The sequence below is a fragment of the Ixodes scapularis genome, unplaced genomic scaffold (assembly GCF_016920785.2).
Source record: "Ixodes scapularis isolate PalLabHiFi unplaced genomic scaffold, ASM1692078v2 PGA_scaffold12__126_contigs__length_90152505, whole genome shotgun sequence".
Classification (NCBI taxonomy): domain Eukaryota; kingdom Metazoa; phylum Arthropoda; class Arachnida; order Ixodida; family Ixodidae; genus Ixodes; species Ixodes scapularis.
Genome location: NW_024609838.1, coordinates 81,439,733 through 81,463,778, shown reverse-complemented (window position 1 = coordinate 81,463,778; position 24,046 = coordinate 81,439,733). Strand labels below are relative to the sequence as shown.

Sequence of the window (24,046 nt, the reverse complement as noted above, 5' to 3'; positions counted from 1 at the left end):
AAAGTAAGATAATTAATTGTACATTTGGATGCTCAGAAGAAAAAAAAATGGCGTGTCATAGCGTTTATCTTTAGTAATTAGTAAATATTGTAACTTGCTGTTTCTCGTATTTTTAATCTGCGGTATATTCTCGTACTTTTAAGCTTTGCTATTACGTTGTGTATTGGGTGGCGTTTTTCGTCCTCTGCATGAACGTTGCAGACGCCATATGACCGCTTTCGCCACGTGTAGGTGCACCCATGCGTTTCCCTTGTATGTATACTACATTTTTCATACTAGCAAAGTCACGTTGAGGCATTATTTTTAAATATTCTCTGCTGTTAGAGATGGCATATGCGTCGTATCTTTCTCTGGTTTAGAAAGAATAAAAATTATTTGTATGCGCGTTGTGTCACTGACGCCTCAGCTGCGCAGGGACTGCCTTTCTTTGCGGACGTTTCACAAGAAAGTGAAACCTATAGCTTAATGATATTTTGTATACGTTACAATTCAATATTGTTGAAATAGACGTTTCATAAAAATATCTCGTCTCAGCACTACAATATGAGCGTAAGGACATCAGTGGGAGTGCGTTGATAGAAAGCGGGGAGGGGGGGGGGGGGGGGGAGGAGGGCGGCGGGGGCGCTCTGGGGAAACCTCACCCCCCCCCCCCCCCCCTAATGAAAAATCCTGCGCACGCCTATGGGAGGCACTCCAAAGCGCTCTGCAAGCTGTACAGGCATACGCGCAGCTCGGCAACCCGACAATCTCACCGACCAAATCCGAACTCATGATCTTACAGAAGAAAACACCCGGGCGCAGCAAACCCAGCACTCATATAGAACTATCTCTCGACGAACACAAGATACCCACAGTGGATAGCATGCGCATTCTGGGGCTGCATATGCAGAAGGATGGCAGTGCCACAAAGGCCATCGACCACCTCACGAGATCCACAGATCAAGTGATCAAAATGTTACGCAGAATCACAAACCGCCATCGAGGCCTCAAAGAGGAGGATACGCTCCGACTGGTCCGCGCGCTGATTGTGAGCCGGGCCACGTACTCCACCCCATACCTACCCCTGAAACCGTCGGAAATAGAGACGATCGACATGCTACTCAGACGAGCCTGTAAAGTAGCACTGGGTCTTCCACCGACAACAACCACCGAGAAACTACACGCCACAGGGGTTACCAATACGACACGAGAACTCACCGAGGCCCACCTGACGGGTCAACAGTATCCACTTTGGGGATCCGTAGCCGGCAGAAACCTGCTGTGCAAACTCGGATAGCTAGGCCACAAACACGGTGACCCCACACTGCCCCTACCGGCAGCCGTCTGCTACCCCATAGATGTCGCATCGATACCGAAGAACATGTACCCTGAGTATTTAAAAGGAAGTCGCGCATCCTGGGCAAAGGCACACGCCAGAATCTACGCAGACCACCCAGCGGTTCGATACACGGACGCCGCAGACTACTCCCAGAAACAAGCAGCTACTATCAGCGTGATCAATCAAGACCTCGAAACCGTTGTCAGTGCGGCAATCAAAACGAACCGACCAGCAGAAGTCGAAGAGGCAGCCATCGCACCCACAGCAACCCACAGGTTACAGTTATAACAGACTCCCAAACCGCGCATGCCGAGCCTACCGGACGGGCTATGCATCCAAATCGGCGTACGTCCTACTCACGCAGCACCAAGATAAGCTCCCCCCGGTCAAATTGGTCTGGACCCCTGGACACGAGTCTGTACCCGGCAACCAGCGCGCCCACGCTGTCGCTCGAGCACTTTCCGAGCACCGGACGCAGACAAACAGAACAGACCAAGAGCGACGGACACCCACTGACCTAGTGCGCGGAAATCACAGAGTACTAACGCCTAGAACGCCGAAAGCTCCCCCCGCCGCACAAGGAGCTCGCACGAGAGGAGGCTGTTGTCTGGCGGCGACTACAAACGAACACTTATCGACACCTAAGTCTACTTCACCACTGGTACCCCGAACCATACGACAAAGAATGTCCATTCTGCGGCACGTACGCCAACCTATACCACACTGTATGGGCATGCCAACGAAACCCCGCGATTCCCCCTTTCCCACACCCTACCCCTTCCCAATGGGAGGCCGTGCTGCTCAGCTCCAGTCTGGATGACCAGCGTAAGCTGGTGGACCGGGTCCGCTCGGTGGCGAAGGCCATAGGAGCCCTGGACAAAAGGCCCCCCCTCCCCCCTTCAGAAAACTGATTTAAAAAGTTCATTCTCTCTCTTCTCTCTCTATGCGAATGACCAAATATATTAGAGTTGCCATACGTTTTCGATGAATTTTCTCTTGATACTGTAGTTCTGCGATTCACCACCGCCATAATAACCGAACCATTAAAAAAATGCGGGATAATTCGTAAAAAAAATGTGTGTAACAGGAGTCTGATTTTGCTATGAGTAATATAACCTGGCATTAATTGATTGATTTATTCTTTCCCACAAATAGTTTTTCATTTTTGCGCGTAACCGGGAAACGCTCTTCCAGTTTTTCAGAAGCGAGAACATCGAAAGGATATCTTAGTGCGGAAACAAAAGTAGTATATGTTTTGTCCCTATATTTTGAAGACGTTACTTTTCAACAAATATATATCAATGAATCAGCCCTTTTTTATCCCCGTGTGGGCGTAGTTCAAGCATGTTGCGCACTGTGCGAGCGAGACTTTTAAAACTTTAAAGATACAAAATTACGGCCTTTCAGCGCTGGTTCGGTTCGGTCGCTCGAGAATCATCCGTGGGTCGAAAAATTTCCGTCGGGACATGAATTATGTAAGTCTCGTCCACGCGAGGGTATATTCGTCGAGCGTGACTGTAACCCGGAAGCGCCATTTTTCTTCGTTCTTCTTTGCATAAAGTGCGGGACCAGAGACGCCATTACAATAGTTCAAAGCCGTAGAAAGCGAACACAGGAAAAAATATATATGTACGCGACAATCTTAATCTGATTGAGCTGTCAAAGCTGTCGTGTCTTTGTTTTAGTACAGGTGGGCTGCGGCGAAACGCAATATTACAATTCAGAGACCCGCGTTTTTTTATGTCGGCCATTGAGCTGAATGTCTTTTAGCGTCGTAAAGAGCTAATCCGCTATCGATACACTCCGTTATAACTGGGGTGTGTACTTTGCGGTGTTTATTTGTGAGAAAAATCGGCGGATGTTTTTCGGTGTTTATTTGTTTTCAAAACACCGGTGTATTTCGGTGGAACGTCTCACGACAAGGCTAAAATCGGTGAATATCGGTGAAAAAAAGCGATTGATCACATACAGAGAGTTCCGATTTTATTCACATAGTTCATACACTTCTTCTCTAGGAAGCAACCATTTCTCACACTTGGTTATCATAGTAGATGCAAGCATACTGTCATGCTTGCATCTACACGCAAGGAACGTGCTGCCGTCATGGCAGCACGTTCCTTGCGGTTCGCAACCCGCAATTATGAAAACGCACGCTCCAGTACGACACGTACGTTGGCAGTGTCTTCCAGGAACCACAGCAACCTCTGGATACATGGCTTGCACCGACATCACTTGGCCAGACACAATGAGGAAAAGGCACGTGAGAGCCTACCCTCCACTGTGTTAATTTTTCCACAAAAGGGGGCCATGGGAGACACAATAGGGGGAAGGCGTATGAGAGCTTAGCTTCCACTGGGTTCACTAGACGCTTTTGACCCCCAGAAAGGAGGGCGCACTGACGCCACCTGCAAGCCACGTATAAACACTGGAAGAATGCAGGATCCACGAGATAACACATTTGACGAACCTCTACGGGGAAAAGGTTCGCTAGGTCGGAAACTAGCAACGACCGGTGTTTTTCGGTTTTAACCAGGGCGTAAATATCCAACCACCAGTGTTTTTCGGTTTTAACCGATTTTATATTTTCGTCACCGACGGATGTTTATCGGTGTTTTTCGGTTAAAACCGGAAAATGCACACCCTAGTTATAACTATATGAACACACAACTTAAGAAACGGGGAGAAAAGCTAGTCTCGTGCATTTGCTCCGCAGTCAATGATATTTGAATATTTGCCCATAAAAACGCATAAAAACGCAAAAAAACAAACAAAAAAACTAACCCTTATTTATATGTAGCAAATATAGTACGCATGACTTCCCTAGTAAACACTAAAGATATAGTGAACTTCTACCTTTCGAAAAGAGGGCACAACTTGCTAAGCCCAAGGTTTTATATGAATTAGCGAACACAGCTTAATTATCCCCCCCTGCCTAAAAAAAAACCAAAAAAAAACCAAGATACTTATGAATTCATTTTTTTTCTCATAGAGTCTAGTCAAAGGTAACTTTTTTTTTTTTACAGTTTCCGTCCCACAGTAATTACTTTTACTTTTCTTTGATCTCCCGAGCCATTAATGCATAAAATAGTTTGCGGAGAAACGTTCTAAATTGCACTGGCCTTGAATCATGTAGGGTAAATTTAGAAGCGCACGCCTGTCGAGATCGACTAACACGTGACTTTCATGTAGTGTTTGTAACGGATTCTTCGTCATTAATTATTTTGGACCACCCTAGAGCAGTCCGGAATGGGATTAGTAGTATCGTAGATAATTAAAAAAAATTAAATAAAAGGAGCGTGAAGATCATAAGTAAGTTCGTGTGTTTGTTAATTTCTCGGTGGTGACTCTGTTGAGAGGTTTAGGGGTAATTATTAGTTTATTGGCATTGACTACTTAAGAAGTGAAAGGCCACTGCGTTCCCGCTCCTTTCTTCGTAAAACGTTCTTTGGTGTTCTTTATTTGGCTACTGCCACAATCACTCTGGCTCACGAGCGTTAATAAGAGCCACGGGACTCGCAAGCCCTGCTTTTCTTCAGCTGTATATAATGAAGTACGCCAAAACTATTGCAATGCGTGTGCTTGGCTGTAAGCGTTCCCAATTAAAGGTATACGTATGTCGACCGTTGAGTGGTATGAGTGGTATACCCACAACTCCCAAGTTATGGGAGTTGTGGCGGTCACACACGACGACGACGGTCACACAATTAATTGAGTGTGCGCATGAGTTCTCATCTGTTGTAAATGAGCGGGGTCAGGTTGACGTCGTGTTCATGGATTTTTCAAAAGCGTTCGACCGCGTGCCTCATAACAAATTAATTGAAAAGCTTCACCTTGTGGGTCTCAACAGCAATATAGTGTCGTGGGTCCGGTCTTACCTAACTAACAGAACACAGTATGTCTACTGCAATGATGCATGCTCTACCCGCCTTGCAGTGTTTTCAGGTGTGCCACAAGGGTCGGTATTAGGTCCACTTTTGTTTTTACTGTATATAAATGATATTGCAGATGATATGCCGCCAGCTGTCCAGGTAAAGCTATTTGCGGATGACTGCATGTTGTTTTCAAAAGTGCGTACAGTCGAAGACCAAGACTTGCTTAATTCCTCTCTAGAAAAACTTTACTTGTGGTGTGAAAGGTGGGGTATGGTAATTAACTTTGATAAAACAGTATTCTGCAGCATTACAAACAAACGAAACATTTTAGAATATTCCTATAACATAGGTGGCGTGCAACTGCGAAAGGTGGACGAATTTAAATATTTAGGTGTTATTTTTAGTTCTACCATGCGATGGAACAGTCATGTAGATTACGTTTGTTCAAAGGCCTACAAAAAGTTATTATTCCTCAGAAGACAACTTAGGCATGCCAATAGTGATGTTCGACAACTTGCGTACATGTGTTATGTTCGCCCATTGTTAGAATATGCATGCACTGTATGGGACCCGTATAGAAAATGCCACGAATCACAAATTGAAAGAATACAAAATCTGGCTCTTCGATTTATCTTCTCCAGATATAAACGTACAGAATCTGTTTCTTCAATGAGACAAGAGGCGCAGCTTGACTCGCTGGCAAAGCGACGGAAAATATCAAGGTTAAAAGAACTCTTTTCCATAACGACTGGAATGACAAAGCTAGATCCGCAGCTTTACTTGCGGCCTTCAACGTCTCGTTCCCAAAGGACTAGCAACGTCAGGGCGATTGCTCCGTATCAATACAAAAATGATGTATTTAAGTATTCTTTCTTTTGTAGGACAATAGTAGAGTGGAACGCTCTGCCAAACGAAGTCGTCAGCTGCTCTAATCTCAAGTCTTTTGAATTATCATTGCGCGAATTTTTAACTGAATAATGTATGTGTGCGGAATACATCTTCAGATGTGCAGGGTGTGACGCACCACTGCATGTGCATAAGTGCTCACTTGAGTGTGAATGCATTTTGCTTGGCTTGTACAACTTATTTTTCTCTCCTGTGTTGACCGTAAGGTTCACAGTATTGTAAATAAAAAAAAAAAAAATAAATACCACTCATGAAAGCACACACTCACACCAGTACATCTGTACCCAAACTTAATTTTCCATTTCACATACCCGTAACTTTTAGTACTATATGCTTGATCGCCAGGTTATTGGAAAGTTACAACGGGTACGCGGAAAGACTTGATATTTTTTATTCCAGCTCAAACAAGTTCGGTCACTTGGTTTAAAGTATGTTCGAGCTAATGATGTCCTGAAAAGTATTTTTTCTTGTCAAGCGAGTAATTCTTCGTTGCTTTAAATTTGAGGCTATGTCATTTAGCTGTAATGAAATGCCAATGCGCTAATCTGCTCTCTTTCTACGGGTTATGAAATGTATTGCTTAGGTGTTTTTGTCTAGTTGTAATGTTGGTTTTATGTTTTACTCGTCTTTATGTGTGTATGTGCAGTATATGTATGTTTAATCTTAGTAAGCGTTTGAATATGTCAATGTGCCAGCACCACGACCTTATGGTTGTTCCTGGGCACCAAATTAAATAATGATTGATTGATTGATAATTATTAATATTATTTGCTCTAAGATTTCAATGAAACAACGTAACTATGCAGGAGTGTATGCACATGTGTGTGTGTTTTTTTTGTGTTTACATAATCATTCATTGCATCACGGTGCAGTCATTTAAACTATGTGCATCTTTTTTCATCATATTTTATTGCATTAGAGTGTAGATACTGTATGGTGAGCTTGACACTGTTTGTGTGGGGGATATTGTGATTATGACCAGTATGGTGTTGTCCCACAAGCCTTTACGGCATTTGACAGACCCGTGCCTCGACTACAAGAAATATCTGCACGAATAAATATATTATTATTATTATCATCATCATCATACTATTATTATTATTGTCTAGTCTAAGAACTAAGTCTAAGGAGTCTAAAGAACAGTGTCTAGTCTAGCAGATGACACGGTTCTTTTATCGTGTCACCTACATTATAGTAAGGCGGCAGAATTACTGCAGCTGGATTCATTTAAGAGTATGAATTGGTTCCTGGCAAATGTCATTAGTGTCAACGCAAAAAAACGCAACTGATGTACTTTTGCATTCCTCTAAAAAGGATTCTTTTGAACAAGCCAATACTCCTGCACGCTTCACATTGTATTTCTTGCGCATTTGAGCCAGTGGACTATGTGAGCGCTAAAAAATACTTGGGAATTTATTTTAACTGTGACTTGTCGTGGAATTAGCATATTTCCTACATCTTAAAGAAGCTACGAGCTGGATCATGCAGCCTTTACAACATAAGAACTTTCATCCCGATGTCAACCAGACAACTTTTTGTGCATGCGCTTGTGTAGAGTGTGCTTCGATACGGAATAACTGTGTTCTGGCAGTGCACAGACCTATTGGAAATCAAAGTGAATTCTCTTTTGAAGGGCATCTTGCTTAGCGATGCATTAGGTTCTAGCGCTCAGGCATCCAATAATATCTTTGACGATCTTATTTTACCATCGTTTCGAGCTTTATTTTTGCATACGGTTGTACACCGACACTGCTGGGATGACACCTTCAAGGTTCCCAACCTGGTATGTTGTGACCTTCGAAAGCTGGAGCCATATGTCACGCCGCGCATCAACACACATTTTGGGATATCCATTCGCTCTTATTACGTTCCGCACATGTTCAACAACCTCCCACCTCTGCTGAGCGATCTCACTTCTCGCGGAAGGTTAAAGAGAAAACTGAAGACTATTTGCTCCATTATGGTTTGACATCACGAACAAGCAAGACTGTTCTTCAACTGATGTTATGCGCGGTCCTCAATTCTTCTTTAACAATCTTTCTCTGACTCCTTTGTATATTTTGTTTTTTTTACTTTATGTGTGCGTGCTGCATTATAGATTGACGTCATGAACCAGCAAGACTGTTCTTCTACAGATGCTGTGCACGCGATCCACAATTCTTCTTCTTTTAAAATCACAACTCTTTAGGACTTTGACAGCTTCAAAATGGTACTTTGAAAATTTAAGGCACCTGCAATAACATTATTAATATTATTATTATTAGTTAATCTGCCCCAATACCTGCACTGTTAGCAACCCAGATAGCTGTGTTGCCACAACCAGCCAGTATTTTATGTTTTAAGCCACCAGACGGCGTCGTCGGCGCAGCACTTCTCGAGATGCAGCACTTCTAAAAAAAGGCCTATATAAAAAATGTCTTTATAGAGCAACCTGTCACCGCGAATTTGGATCACCTTGTTAAGAATTTGTCTAAAAAATCCTACGGTAAGTCTGTAAATACACAAGGCAAAAAAAAAAAAAAAACCCTGCATTTACCCGTGGCGGAAAACCAACACCAAAGAAGACACCCTGATGACACGGCAAGCGTAGTGCGTGCAAGAAATGCCGTAGAGCGAGGCGGGGTTGTGCGTAAAGAACGCACTTCACCGACAATAGGAAGACCGATAGTTTAAAGCCCAGACCCGCCAATATTTGTTATTTTACGGCGGCTTTGAGCCACCATGTTTGTTCGGTCAGCACGGCTCATCCATCTGCATATTTGAATAGAAGTTCTCCACTTGATGGGTCACTATAAAAAATATTGCTTTCTGGTTTTTCTAATCCTCTATTTCTTTTATGTTTTCATCACAACCTTTTATGCGCATATACGCATATTATAGAGTTAAAAGATACGTATACTTTCAGTGAAACTTTCTAAAATATTTACTAGAACGGTTAAATAGGCTATTCATTTTTAAAAAGCGAAATACTGGGAGAAGACATAACATGTTAGGTTGACAGAACCCACGCTCATTCAAAACAATAAATAGATTATATATATATATCAGTGTGTCGAACCGAAAAAAATACGGGTTCGGTTACGGTTCAGGTTCAGGTAAATTTATTTTGTTCCGGTTCAGTTCCGGTTCCATTAATTCGATCCGCGAACCGGTTCGCGAACCGGTTCGGAAATTATAAATGACAAATAGCAACATCAAAATAAATTACAAATAAAACATCTCAAAACAGCACATACGAAACGGGATACATCGTAGTGCAAGGCTCAGGGATTTCTACCAGGAATGGTTTCTTTATGTGCACTCAAAGGTTACCTCACCGACGTTTACGCATTCGGACTTCATCTAATTGGGTCCGACGCAGTAGCTGTAAAATCCGCGACCTCCTTACAAACCCACTTACAAGTAGAACTCGCTAACTATCCCGCCACCTCGGCGTGTAAGCAATTGAAGGAACAGTGGGGAGAAAATACAGCTTTCTTTATTTGAACTACCCTTCAGTAACTCAAATTAGACCCTTAAAGAAGTTTTCATTAAATAACATACGGAATATGAAAAACACTTCACCGAACGCAACGCCAGAAGAACGTAATAGGATAAATATTGAAATAGAAGAGTTCGCTGTCTCACAAATATGTTAGCTTCTAAGTGCCTATACGAAACCGGATGCATTATTATCAAACTCCACAGCCTTTTCTTTTCTCATTCCGATGGAAGCAAGCTCCAAGAACTCGCGCGTTCTAGAAACGTGTTATGAAATGAGTACACAGCAGCATTTAGGATTTACGATATTGTAAAAAAATGAAATCCCGTGACGTGATTTTTTTTTTTTTTTGCACAGCCTTTCAATTTTTTTTTTCCGTGCAAGCCGCGACCAGTGCAATACTGGTTCCTATGTCAAGATTCATAAATGCAGCGTTTGTCAAGATTCATGAATGCAGCGTTTATATTCCTAAGACTGAATGGAGAAGAAAAATATGTAAGCGGAGGTGTGTGTCAGTTGTCGGCACTTAAAAAACAAATGGCATTGATAGCACATTCCTTGTCAACAGCGCGTGGCCGAGCCGTTTTGACATGAGCCGGTAACCGTTATTTGTTTTCCGGTTCAGTTCCGGTTCGGGTTCATCGCGATAGCAATATAACGGTTCGGGTACAGTTCCGGAAAAAATACCGGTTCGGTTCCGGTTTTCGGTTCGGTTCGGTTCCGGTTCGACACCCTGATATATATATATATATATAACGGGCATGGTGGCGGGAGGCCGAAGGCGTGGGTATAAAACTGAGAAGAAAAAAACCCTTAGTGAAAAACAGCAACAACGGACGATTTAATCTTCGACGTTTCGGCCGGAGTCCGGCCTTCGTCAGGAAGACGTCTTCCTGACGAAGGCCGGACTCCGGCCGAAACGTCGAATATTAAATCGTCCGTTGTTTCTGTTTTTCACTAAGGTTTTTTTTTTTCTCTCTCTCTCTCTCTCTCTCTATATATATATATATATATATATACGGCTTATATATATTTTGACTGCCTCAATGATTGATTAGGTAGGTAGGTTGGTAGGTAGGATGTTGCGTAGGTACGTAGGCATGTAGGTAAGTAGGTCGGTAAGGGAATGGAATGGGAAGAGAAAGAGGGCAGAAGAACTGCAATGTGAAGAAAGTAAAACAATACGTGGTGCTTTTCGAGCAATTGCTTCTTTTGGGTGCTGCACTGCATACTTATGGGTACTTTTATTAAATTGCAAACATTTCATTAAAAAGCGGTAGAAGTTGAACGACAGAACGATAGTTAATGCGGGTTTGTAAAACAATTATCTTTTTGGCCGCGCATTTATTTGTCTAGTCACAATATTACGTCTGGAGTATTTACCACCGGAAAACACTGCCATCAAAGTCTTAATTCATACACTAGGTATCTATGCCTATCGAATACAGATCCTTATTCAAAGTTTTTTTTGATGTTTTTAAATTCATCTGAAGAAATTCTGAAATCTGTTTGCCCCTGGTAATAGAGTATCCATATTGCTAAACAGAAAATGCTTGGAACAGGGCTCCTTAGTTCCAAAGTTAAACCGAGAGAAAGTTGAAGTTTCTTTTTTTCTAACGGTAGAACCGACATTTAAAAATGCACTGAAGAATAGTGTCACTTTTCTGCCTCCTAGAGTCAAGGTCGGAACTTGAACATTCGCCGAGAGGGTGTTGTCATAAGGTATACCACCATATTTAATTGTGTAGGAAAGCAAATGAGAATTGCAAAATATAAAGTCAGAGTGGCGAAACTATGCTGCGTTTGCGACCGGTGACAGCATACGCCATTTTGAACTGTTTGTGTTCAAAAAAGCAAAATTAACATAAAAATTACTAGTAAATAAATGACGCACGTAAACTACGCGACACGGTTAGCACGAACTAATAATCGCCAGTTTTTAATACTCATTTTTTTAATCAAAGGGTTTTTATTAAAACTACTGATGTAATGAAAAGGGCAGAATTGGGGCATAACCTGATGGCAATGGTTGATGCCCGACAATAACCGTCTGAATTAAAAGGCGAAAGTGCGCTGATGTGTAAACATTGCCGCGCTCAGTGCGCACAATGTCGGCCATTTTATGAATTGCTACGAATAAAAAGCCCATCGAAACTCATCTAGCCTTTAAAGATGGATTAGACCAAGTCGTCTCCAGAAGCTTTCGATTGAATGAACCTCAAGTACTTAATTCAAATCAACTTGAAATGCATGGTTTAAAGGAAATATATTTAGATTCGCTAGAAAGATACCTTACGTTTTGCCGTCCGAAAGTCATTATAAATTATTAAATACCCAACATCTTGTAAAAACGAATGACAAAATGAAGTAAATTGTATTTTATATTATACCACAGCACACCGAGGATCATCTGCAAATTTCGAAAACGTGGCACTGATATCAACATCAACACCTGGGCAATTTAATAATTTAGTAAATTTGTGGGTTAAGTATCGAGTGCGGTAGTTTGTTTATATGATTGAGGTTTTACGTTTCGGATCTCTTAATGCGGGAGAAAGAGCAGGATATGTTGGTGCAGCGTGGAGCTTATTTTTGTAACCATTAATATAATTGGCGGCGGTGTATCTGTTTTGACTAGGTTGCACATTATTCACTTTGTCGCAATTAAAACATTGGTGAAATGATTGCTTAAATAAATTAAGACTAATTTTATGCAAATTAATTTTATGGCGTACGGACAGCGGTTCGGTTGGCGTTTTAGAATGTCAATCAGTGAATTACTTTGAGATAGGCCAGTGACTGATGAGTCTTAAAAAAATTGCGGTGGCTTAGCTCGGCTATACCCGGATATACGTAGCGTGAGCTTATGCGCACAAAATGAGAGGCGCTATCCAGCGGCTCCGGTGCAGCGTCAGACTTGGCTACTGCGCAACGGAGGCGCACAGCTGGGCATGCGGCGGCGCCAGTGCGTCTGCGCGCGGCTATGACGTCACTCCTCTGGAATGCGAAGACCGGCGAGGCGCGCGCGGTGGCGGCGGAGCCCGCGGCGGCGGCGGCTCAACACCTCCTAGAAGACAAGGCCGTAGCGCTCTCCTCGTGACGTCGCAAAGGAAGGCCATTGCGGGCGCGCGTCGAAGCGCCGAAGCGAAGGCAACGCACGTGGATCGACCGTCGCAGCGGCGTGTTTTTAGTTACACAAGCGTGTTTAATTAGCTGAACTTCCACTGCGCTCATAATGAAAGCTCGGAAGCTGATTTTATTACTCGGGAAAAGTATTGCGGCGTCGAATTTTCGACGTTAAATGGAAGAATGCTGCACGTGTTTAGCATTGTCACAAGATATGTTGAGTTCACTCGTAAACAGCAATATTCCTAGTGGTGTAATTATTCCTTGAAGATGAATGATTTTATGAGAATTATAACGAAATGACTAGATGCAGTGATAGCGAATTAACCACATCCTTGCGTGAAATAAAAACGTCGGAAATCATCACTGAAGACGAGTGGTCTAATTCCTTTTGTCTCGAACTGTTTTTTTTTTTTTTTGCATGCGTAAATGCAAAACGTACAGCACCAAATGCTTGCCAATACAATGTTTACAAAGGTAGAGAACATTTATGCGAAAGACTGCATGAAGCTTGTCAGCTCGAATGTAGCTAAAATCTTATTTTTATTCCAGTAAGCTATTAGGTAAATGGCTACCTTACATTGCAACAAAAGCTTTAATAGGAGAAAACTTGTGCACTTCATCACATGCCTGAAACAAATTGTGAAGATTTCTAACAAGCCAGTTAGGTTGTCATAAAAACTTAGTTGTAACTAGTTTGGTACAGCGTGTCTATTGCTTCTGCCTACTTCAATACATTAGTCGCATTATATCAAAATATTCGTGCTTGGCAGCAGTGACAAAGCCCCAATCCAGTTTCTTAGGCAAATCGCAGTGTTTTAACTCTGAAAAAAAAAATCTTTCGAGGTACTAAAAATAGTACTCCAATGTCACCTGACAAGCCTACAAACTTCAACTGAATCTGGACAGCATCACAATCTCATAAGCAGGTTTTCTGCTTAAAGGTAAATAGTTGGAGGATCGTTCTGCCCATGACTTGCATTCAGCACTATAAAAGTAAATTGTAAATACTGCTTTTCTCACCTGAGACAGTTGGGGAAGAAAACCGCTCGTCTATCCAATGGTTCTCACGTAGCCGCACATGTGCATTTCACATGCTGTTTTGTAGCTCTCCAGACGTGACATGCACGACACATACTGCATGTCGACTTCAATGCCGTATCACCACCACAATACTCGAGAAAGAGCACACATAACACAGAATAATGTGGCATAAACCTTCAGCACATATATTTTAGATGCACAACCATACTGTCTTCGCTCTGCAATAAAGGGCTTGAGTTCTTTGGTTGGGTGACTATCATGATAAACAATTATAATGTTCATATCACAGTTGGTCTTCAACAAAATATCACAAATAAAGTATAACACCGAGGTGCCTGCAATGTGATAGAGGTCTTCACAGGTGCAAAAGCCAGAAGACTTATCACTGAGTGGCAGTTGAATCGGAAGACTTGTGGCGAGCTTGCGCAGGTCCATGTGATGGTTGATTTGGCTCTAAGAGTTTCTGCTTTCCTTTTCTTTGCCTTGGCGTTCGCATCAATTATCTTATCATTTAACCTGCGGCACAGATTCTTCAACATAATGTTTGTGCTACACCATAAAATATGCTTAAGCACCTGCTCGCTCGTGTGTCCATCTCCACAGGTGTCGAAGTCCGAGAATTCGTCGCTGGCTAGAAGTTCAACAGTGAGCTCTGTTGCTACCTGCCGCTGGTTTGGCATCTGCAAAAACTCTGGCTGCTTCGACAGTTGAACAACAACAACATAGTTGTTTGCAACTGCATTTACAACAAACATTGTTGGATGGATGAGTCCTCCCCTGTCAAGTTCTCTCACAAGGTCGTGGTGCTGCTGCATGACTGAAACCGTGATTGTTTTGTCTATTGACAATGCAGCCCTGCATTTCTCACAGTTCAGCTTTTTCACAGTTGCATACACAGCATATCCTGCTACATAGACAAGGACCGGGATGATGTCCTTTATTTGTGACAACGCTTCCTCAGTTACTACGACGTTGCAATTGGGGCGTGGGGCATCCGTGCGTTTGAAGAGATTTTCCCATTGCTCGTCTCTTTTGCTGCCACTTAAGCAAGCTGTGGCGATCTTTGGCAGAGTGCTTTACAGCCGCAGTTTATGCTCAGCTTCAAAAATTTGCCTTATGGACACATGATACTGTGATCCAGCCAGCCGTCTGTACTTTCCAAAGCGCTCTTCCAAGCTGTCCGTCTGAATCTTTCCCAAGAGAAAGTAGGACAGCTGCAGTTCTTCGAAGCAGTACCTGGCGACCTCCAAGAGTGCATAAGTCGTCTGGTGGAGAGCAGCATGGGTCTCCGGGGTTAGCTTGCCTCCGGTAAAGTCTGTACTCTTCCACTCTTCGAGCCAGTCCAGAAAGTTGTAGAGAAAATCCACCTTCGGATCATCCATCGAAGGAAAGAGAGGTTTTTGAAAGTCATCCCTTTTTGCCATTCCTTTGCATGGTGTCTTGACATTCATAATGTTCCACCATTTCACTATGATTTCGATGAAGCTTGCTGTTTCCTCACAGTATTGGAGACTTGTGTTCGATCCAAGTGCACGAAGGGCATGGGGCAAGGACTCATGGAAGATCTGCAAAGCAAGCTTCACATTTTGCCGTTCAATACTTGAGGGGTTCAGAGCCTTCCTTGAAAGAGTGTAGCCAAACCTCAGCACTTGCTCGCATTCCAAGTTGTGCGCATCTCGGATGGTTTCAAAAGATGCTCGCAGCATGCGCCGCTGCCTTGTCGGCTCACTCTCAAACTCTGGGTAGTAGAAACAAACTTTGTCATCTTGTTGGTTGAGCCAATTGTTGCGGATACACTTCAGGATGTGCACTGGATCTATCACGAAAAACAGTGGCCTGGAAGGATCAGATGGGTGTGGATACACAATCCGTGGTTCTTTGGGTGGTGGTGTAACGAAGTCGGACATCGCCTTTCTGTTCACCGCATTGTTATCACTCACGACACACACAACCCTGTAACCGATGTTCTCCAGCTCACAAATCACGTCTCTCAACATCTTGTGCAGAAACTTCGCGTCCGCTCGGTGCACAGGGACGATGTGGGCAACTTCCTTGAAGTTGGACGTGATGCTTTGAAGCATAAAAACAAACGCACTGTTGGCTGGTTCCGTGGAGTTGAGCGCCACACCGGTGATGTTTCCGCCTTTATAGTCAAAAAAGGGCTTTATGTGAACCTCATCCACCATAAGTGTCACAAAACGCTGGCGATCGTCAAGGTCAAAGATCCTCTTCCTCATATAGCTCAGGAATGTTGAACTTCGATGCTCGTGTTGAGGATTCATGTCGTACGAGGAGCAGATTGAACGGATGGTCACCGGGTGTGGGAGAAAAAAAAAATGAAAGCCGCTTACAACTCCCTGTAACGCCGAATTAGAGCGCAGCTCTTGAGGAGGAGGAGGGAAGGGCACTGGGGGGGGGTTAAACTAACCAGGGGGGGGGTCACGTTACCTTGGGGGTCACGTGACCCCCAATGCCGATGATGTCATCACTGACGTCACTGATGACGTCATCAGTGACGATGACGATGCGGGTACCGATGACGTCATTAGTGACGTCACTGATGACTTCACCAGTGATGATGACGATGACGATGCGAATGTCGGTGACGTCATCAGTGACGTCGCTGATGACGTCATCAGTGATGATGACGATGCGGATGCCGGTGACGACATCAGTGACGTCACTGATGACGTCATCAGTGATGATGACGATGACAATGCGGATGTCGGTGACGTCATCAGTGATGATGACGATGACGATGTGGATGCCGGTGACGTCATCAGTGATGATGACGATGACGATGTGGATGCCGGTGACGTCATCAGTGATGATGACGATGACGATGTGGATGCCGGTGACGTCATCAGTGATGATGACGATGCGGATGCCGGTGACGTCATCAGTGATGATGACGATGGCGATGTGGATGCCGGTGACGTCATCAGTGATGATGACGATGACGATGTGGATGCCGGTGACGTCATCAGTGATGATGACGATGACGATGCGGATGCCGGTGACGTCATCAGTGATGACGATGACGATGCGGATGCCGGTGACGTCATCAGTGATGACGATGACGATGTGGATGCCGGTGACGTCATCAGTGATGATGACGATGACGATGTGGATGCCGGTGACGTCATCAGTGATGATGACGATGACGATGTGGATGCCGGTGACGTCATCAGTGACGATGACGTCATCGGGGGGTCACGCGACATCGGCGGGGGTCACGTGACCTCGAGGAGGGGGCCACGTGACCTCAGGGGAGTCACGTGACTTCGGGGGGTCACGTGACCCCCCACGAGGTCACGTGACCTTGGTGGGGGGCTCGCGCGGTGCATTATGGGACATTTCCCATGATGCACCGCGCGGTTACGCCGACGGCAACGGCGACGGCGACGGCGACGCCGACGCCGACGGCGACGCCGCTCAAGCCGGAAACGGGCCCCTAAGAGCTGCGCTCTAAAATATTACCACTGCTGCGGACATACTTGTAAGCATGAGGAGATATTGTAAAAAAATACAACAAAAAATCATGAAGTCGACTGAGTAACGTCTTTGCTCCTTCTTCTTCGATAGTAGCGCCAACTGCTCGTTGAGGAACTGAATGGCATGGACTTTGTCCTCTGCTGGTGTCGTGGACAACTGGCCAAGTAGCAGATGAACGGTCTCGAATATGTCCTCATCTGCATCCCGGGTGCTTAAGCTGTCGTCCCACAATTCAATGCTCTCTAGGAGCTTGATTAGTGCCTTCTTGCTGTTGACGCTAGCAGGAATCTGTAAACTGGATCCTAGTCTCTTGGTCGCCGTTTTCCCAACGTGGAATGTAAGACGCAAATCAGCATTCACGACAATTGAATACTTGATCCATGGTGCTTCATTGTGAACAATGTGCACCAAAATTAGGCAATTGTTGCTTTCTATAACATGCCAAAATCCAGACTTCTTGCTTCTTAAGTAGTCAGTTACATCTTTTATGCCGAGAATCCTATCGGCCTCCTCCTCAGCTTGGAACAGGTCCATAGATTCTGCAACTGCAGTTTGGAGAGCATCGGCTTCCAGGCGTACTCTTCTGGCCTCTGGATCTTCTCTCACATTTACATCAGTAGTCGACAAGTAGTTGGGGCAGTTGCGGAATTTGTGCGGCACAGCACCTTGGCGGAGTCGAGGGTACTGTAAGGGTACCGTTACGGTGCACCCTGTAGCAGCATCGGTATGCGATGTCACTCGAAGAATGTCGCTGTTAGCAAAATGGAGCTCGCACACCTGGAAAAAAATGTTGCCTTTGTATAAATAACAGCTACTTGTCAGCATCTCTTTAATTGGTCCCACGGATCACGTAACGAAGAGATGTCCAATAAATCTATATTACGCAGACACGCATGTGACCATTTTTCACATGCACGATTTTTACGCGGGCATATATGACGCTTATTACAAGCCTACAACTTCTTTTAAACGCTCTACAGCGTCCAAACTTTGGGGAAAACTTCTGGTTGCCGAAACGAGATATAAGTATGGGCCTGCGAGAGCAATTTCACGCGCAACGCGTGCTCTGTTTGGACAGACTCTCAGCTACCGGCCGTATTCTCGTCCTCGAGGCAAGCTGTTTAACGTCATCGAACGCTACTGTCAACGGGCGCTGAGCACCAAAAACGCACGACGCATGCCTTCAGAATTAAACTCCGACTCACAAGTTTCGTGCAGCGCTGGCAAAGGCAGCACGTCTTTGCCAGCGCTGCTTGTAGCGTTTTTTGTGAACGCGAGCACGTGGCTTTAGGAAATGTCTTCCTTGCACAAACGCTCGTGCAAACATTAATCTTACGGCGTTCTAGGAAGCTCGTCAACTGACTTTGATCTATACTCCTTTCACCCTAAAGCTGAGACTAGAAGTTCCGCCTTCAGCGCGAGCTTTCTGCACTTGCTAACACAAGTGTGAACGCACAGGAAAGCGCAACCAAAGCACTGCGGAAGCCAGCGAGGTCGTGCTGAAAGCGAAACTTCTAGCCTCAGCTTAAGGGTGAACGGAGTATAGCGCTGCACACAACTGGTAACATGGAGGGGAACTCGAGAACCTCAGAAAGCTGACGAAACTGTGCAAGAGAAACGGCAATTCGAAACAGTGGGGAAGTTCTCACCCTGGAGTGTCGCGAGACAACGAGATTCTCCCGGGGAATGGCTCGTATCCACGACCGCCGCTGGTCGCCGTCTTCGAGAAATTTGAAGATGTGCACTGTTTCGGAGTTCTTGTAGTTTCCCCGACAACCCGGAACGCAGCACTTGTTCGGCATGCCGACCAAACAAACGTTCGCGCGCGCGCGCGGACAGTTTACGGACACGAGACGAGGCACTCACGAGGCGAGCACGGCGAGCACACGAAACAAAACTAACTGCAACGGAAAAGTTTGAACGCGGGAGCAGCGGGAGCTGGCTGGAGCATGCGCGTTCAGTGCCACTCCGCGCGACGCCAGCCACGCCAGCGACGCCGGCGCGCCGGCCCACCGCACCGCACCGCTCGAGATGGGCGTTTTCTCACGTCGATGCTCGATGGTTTTTCTCACGTAGTTGCGCGATGGCCTTCCTTCCTCCGCCATTGTGACGTAACCACTCGGAGCGCTATGGCCTTGTCTTCTAGGAGGTGTTGGGCGGCTCCACCCCGCCGCTGTGCGCCGTGTGACGTCACTGCTCCTCTCGATTGCGCAGCACGGATCACGGTTCATTATGCGAGCCACGCAAAACTGCTCAACCTCGGCCAGTGTAGCTCACGCTGCAAAAGCGAAAACTCATCGTCAGCGTTGGCCTAAAAATTAGGTCGGCGTTATGCTCCCGAGTAGATGCAAGCATTTCAGTGAATTGTGACATTAGTACCTTATGTGGAAGCAGAAATATATTTTCGTTTCGTTTAGTATTTTGTAAAGGTCAGGCTGTACATCGCAGTGAAAAACTAGTCGACCGTTTTGCGGGGTACTTAGACACACACTAGAACTCTGTATAATACGGATATATCTTTTGGTTTGCATTCCTTACAGAAAAACAAAGGTTCATACATTCAATGAAAGCGTGACCTCTCATTCAACAAACCTCGATTTCGGCAGTTTTCCTGAAAAGATAACGATCCTTTCAGATAAGGAGATATGTGTACACGTTTCCCCCTGCCGAGAAGCTGACAGCAGAATAAATCAGTTGGAAATAAAGCATAAAAGACAAAACATAATGGCGTATTTTGTCTATTTTATTCATCCTCTTGTTTCAATTTCTTAGAATGTTGAAGAGGTATAAGTGATTTTATTCTACACTGCGGGATGCTGTCGGCGCCAACACGGTTTCGGCGCTTTTCCGGATTTCACTTCCAGGGGGTGCTGGCAGACATCAAAATTTGGCACTGAGTTCAGTGCTCAAACTGAGCACTTTCCACTACTACAGTAGTTTTGATGACGGTTGTTTAGTAGTGAAAGAAAAAGAGCGAAAAACGGGGATGACTTGGTTGCTAACTTGTACATCAAGAGGTCCGCACACGCTACTTTTGAAGTATTTCAATTAAAGCCTTACACTAGCCACTAATTTGAAGCGAATCAAGTTACGCATGAGCTACAGAACTACAGTACCAAACAACGGTCAGGGTGAAGGCCGTTGTTTGGTAAAAATAAATATGCGGAAAAAATAAATATACAATGCACACCGAATAATATTATCCGCATTCATAGTTTATAGAAAGAAACAGTCAGGGTGAATGCAAGCTGGTGTAAGTTTGCCAGACTTTTTTAGGGTTAGGGTTATCTTGTTACTTTCAATATGCATGACGAAAACGGTCGGTAGGTGCTTTTACTACGAGTCATGTTTCTACATACAAGGCGCAAGCGTCCATCGCTGTTTGTTCGAGTTTCGTTGATATAGTAGACACGTTTAATCTTTCTATTGTCATTGGAACAACTATGCGCGTCGTTGATTTTGACACCGTACGCCCGTCAAGTTCAGAGCCGTGGTCACATTACTAATATATCACATACAAGACAGTGCGCCGACGCTATATGATGCGTGTTTCTTGTTTGCATAGCGGTCCTGCCAAACTGGTCATTCAAAAACTGTCTGCCGACGTCTCCAAACTTGTGCATGAACCAAATATGCTTTGAACACGCTTCAGGCGTCTCCACAGACAGTTTTATCATCATTTATGCAGATAAACTTCGTGTGTTTCGTACATTACATGAACAGCCTGACTGCGGCTTAAGAATATTGGTTTCAAAGGCTACATTTTTTTAACGTCCCAAAGGACGATACCCATTCTCCTGAGCGACCAACCACGCGTTCTGAAGTTCAACTGCTATTGTTTATATAAAATAAAGCCGTCAATGCCGACACCTCCGAGGAAAATATGGAGTAAACTGTTTTTGAAGATTGAGTCGTGAAACTTATGTTAACCACTGTTTCATTTCGTAAACATCAGATGCCGTTGCGTGAGTAGATCTTAATGACGTCTCGTGTTTTGAGTGTACTCTTTCCATATTGTTTTGGTTGTAGACTCCTCACTGCAAGTTCGAAGCGCTCAAGCGCAGAAAAAAAAAGAAAGTGGTACGGAAAAGAATGCCAGGCGTGTGTGACGTCACGGCGATGTTCGGATAGCTCCAGGAAATCTAAACCATGAGAAGCAATTTCCATAACCTTTATTTGAAACGTGCTTAGAAGAAATTTCCGGACTGCGAACTTTTGTTTTCTGGAGCCCAAATGCCAATCTACGAAAGTATTACTGATTTTTGGTTTGTGCGGCTTTTTAATGTGTGTTTCTTTTTCTTTCTTGCAGCCGCGAGAGGTGTTTTCGCTGCGTTGCCATCTACCAAAAGCATCATAATGTCCTCCAGTACAGAGAAAGTAAGTGTCTGTTTTATCTCCACACGAAAATCGCGTACATTGTAGCCTCATAATGACGTGATGACTGCGCCTTTTCTTACCCCTAGATCTTCCGATGGACTATTTGATCACTGCAGAGCGCTTCCAGTTAATGACGGTGGACGACTCAGTGAATGAGTTAATGACTGTAACGGATACAACAACAAGCAGCCTGGCTGCTTAAAGACAATGAGCATTGCGTTTCTCTTCCTCACTGACATTTTGTCAATTGCGATTTCGAGTTTAATTACTTTTTGATGCTTGTCATTTTGTGTAATTCCTCTGTACAATACGGTGATCCTCTTTCCTCCACTGAAAAAACACTAGGCGCTCACATATTTTTAAAAGTATACGAAGTCGTTAGTAACGAAGTGCCGTTTGTGCCGCAGCATACTGCGACGAGTTCGACAACCTGAAAGAAGCGTGCCATCTTCTGAATGTCGACGCCCATTTACATTCCTTGTTCAGAGGTAAGAACCTTTTCAGGCTTAGTGTCTCACCACGTTTTTGAAAATGTCTGCTATACTTCGTTTCACCTGAGGTACACATGCAACCGACGCTGCCAGCTGCTGAGATTAACCAAACAGCGGCAAAAACGCAAGGCACTGGTCCTTCTATGTACATGATTGATTCAGCGATACTCGAACACGTACACAAACATAATTAACACGATACTTGCGCGCTTTTGACGCTGTTTGATTGGTCCCATAAGCTTGTAGCGTTGCTGCGTCCGGACGTAAAATGAAACGAAGTATAAAGAACAACTCCAAAGGGACTTTTTTTCTTCAGAACAGCCGAAGGGACCGAAATATATTTGAACCAAGTTCTTTCATCTTTCAGGCATGTTAAAATGGCGGCCATCAAGTAGTCAGTGATGGATTAAAAATGCAGTGGAAGCTCCACCTCGTGCGCGTGCTCACGACTCTCCGAAGTCTTACCGAAGGCCGTCAACTCGCGCTGGAAGCGGGGCTTCCATGGCATGCCTAACGTTCCCCGACTATACATGGCTTAGCAGGGTCGCCATTGCTGGGTACTGAGGTTATTTCTACTCACTGGTTTCTTTGAACTGGAGCCTCTGCGGTGGGAAAAGTTCATGAAAAACTGAACGCTCGCAGCGCCTAAAATACTGGCATAATCGCGAATGACGTCACATGGAAGCTATATAGAGACGATTGCAAGAAGGGAACCTGGCCGCCACTATGTCTCTGCTTGTGCGGGGCAGTGCGTGCAATTGCAAGCTTGCCGAAGCTACGTTCGCGCGCACGCTGCACATGCATTGACACATGGGGCACCAGTGAGGCGCCGCGCCTGCAATATGTTGCAATAATCTTTAGAAACACTGCGTGTGCTCCCGAAATGAGAAGGGCACCAAATTGTGTATTGAATGAGTTCGGTCGAAAGAAAGAGGGAGATCGCGGTCACAACAGTACATTCACCATGAAAGCCGCATGCTCTCCGCCGGATCAAAAAGAAACTTAATGTAAGCTTGTGGTATAAGCCAAATGCATTGGTTCTACAATTACATTCGACTGGTAGCGGCAATTTGAACATTACATGAGACCGTGTCTTAGTGATTGAGCATCAAAACGTATGATTATGGTGATTCTAAAGGTTAGCAATCGATTGCGGCTTAGATTTAGCAGGTGTTGCGCCTTACGACGTTCCTCAAACAGCTATCGCCGCCCTGATCGGTATTATTGAATATGTACGAATTCCTTTTGGCCTCGGAGTAGATACTTCAGCAATTGATCGGTGAGATCACGAGAGCACTGCATTTTATCTTCGCCTACGTCGATGACATCCTCGTAGTCAGCTTAACCACGGCTGAACATGAGCAGCATCTCCATCTCCTGTTCGACCGACTTGAACAGGCTGGCATTGTCATCAACCTAAACTAGTGTATGATTCCCTTTCCGAAAAAGTCCAAGCCATTTGTGAATTTCCTCAGTGAGGTTCTTGTCGAAAGCTTCAAGAGTTTCTAGGCCTGGTGAACGTCAAACAGATGTTTATATCCCATTGTGGCGGCTTGATACAACCATTAGCGGAGTTGCTGAAGACCACAAAAGACCATCAATCACCCTTTTCTTAGAACGACCGCGCTGAGACAGCATTTCCATGGAAAAATCGCTGGCAATGCGACGCTTTTTACACACCCACGCCCTGATGCTCCCACTCGCTGCATGACTAACCCCCCATTCACACTGGAAGCGGATCCGCGTTCGCGAAGCGGTTGCGAAAGCGGTTGTATAAAGATCCAGTGCAATTGCACGCGCATTTGATGTCATCGTGTGCGCGTGCAATTGTACTGAATCCTTATACAACCGCGTTCGCAACCGCTTTGCGAACGCGCGGATCCGCTTCCAGTGTGAATGAGCCCTAAGGCCTCGGACACCACTCTCGGTGCTGTAC

The 24,046-nt window shown here is 44.8% G+C and overlaps 1 protein-coding gene across 1 annotated transcript in view; it reads left to right on the top strand.

The window, feature by feature from the left end:
- LOC8043879 overlaps nucleotides 1-24,046 on the top strand; it is a 390,627-nt gene that overhangs the window by 206,332 nt on the left and 160,249 nt on the right. Inside the window, exons 3-4 of the mRNA XM_042289248.1 lie at nucleotides 21,552-21,619; nucleotides 22,027-22,107. Coding sequence (XP_042145182.1) covers nucleotides 21,552-21,619; nucleotides 22,027-22,107 — 149 coding nt within the window. The remainder of the gene's footprint in view (nucleotides 1-21,551; nucleotides 21,620-22,026; nucleotides 22,108-24,046) is intronic.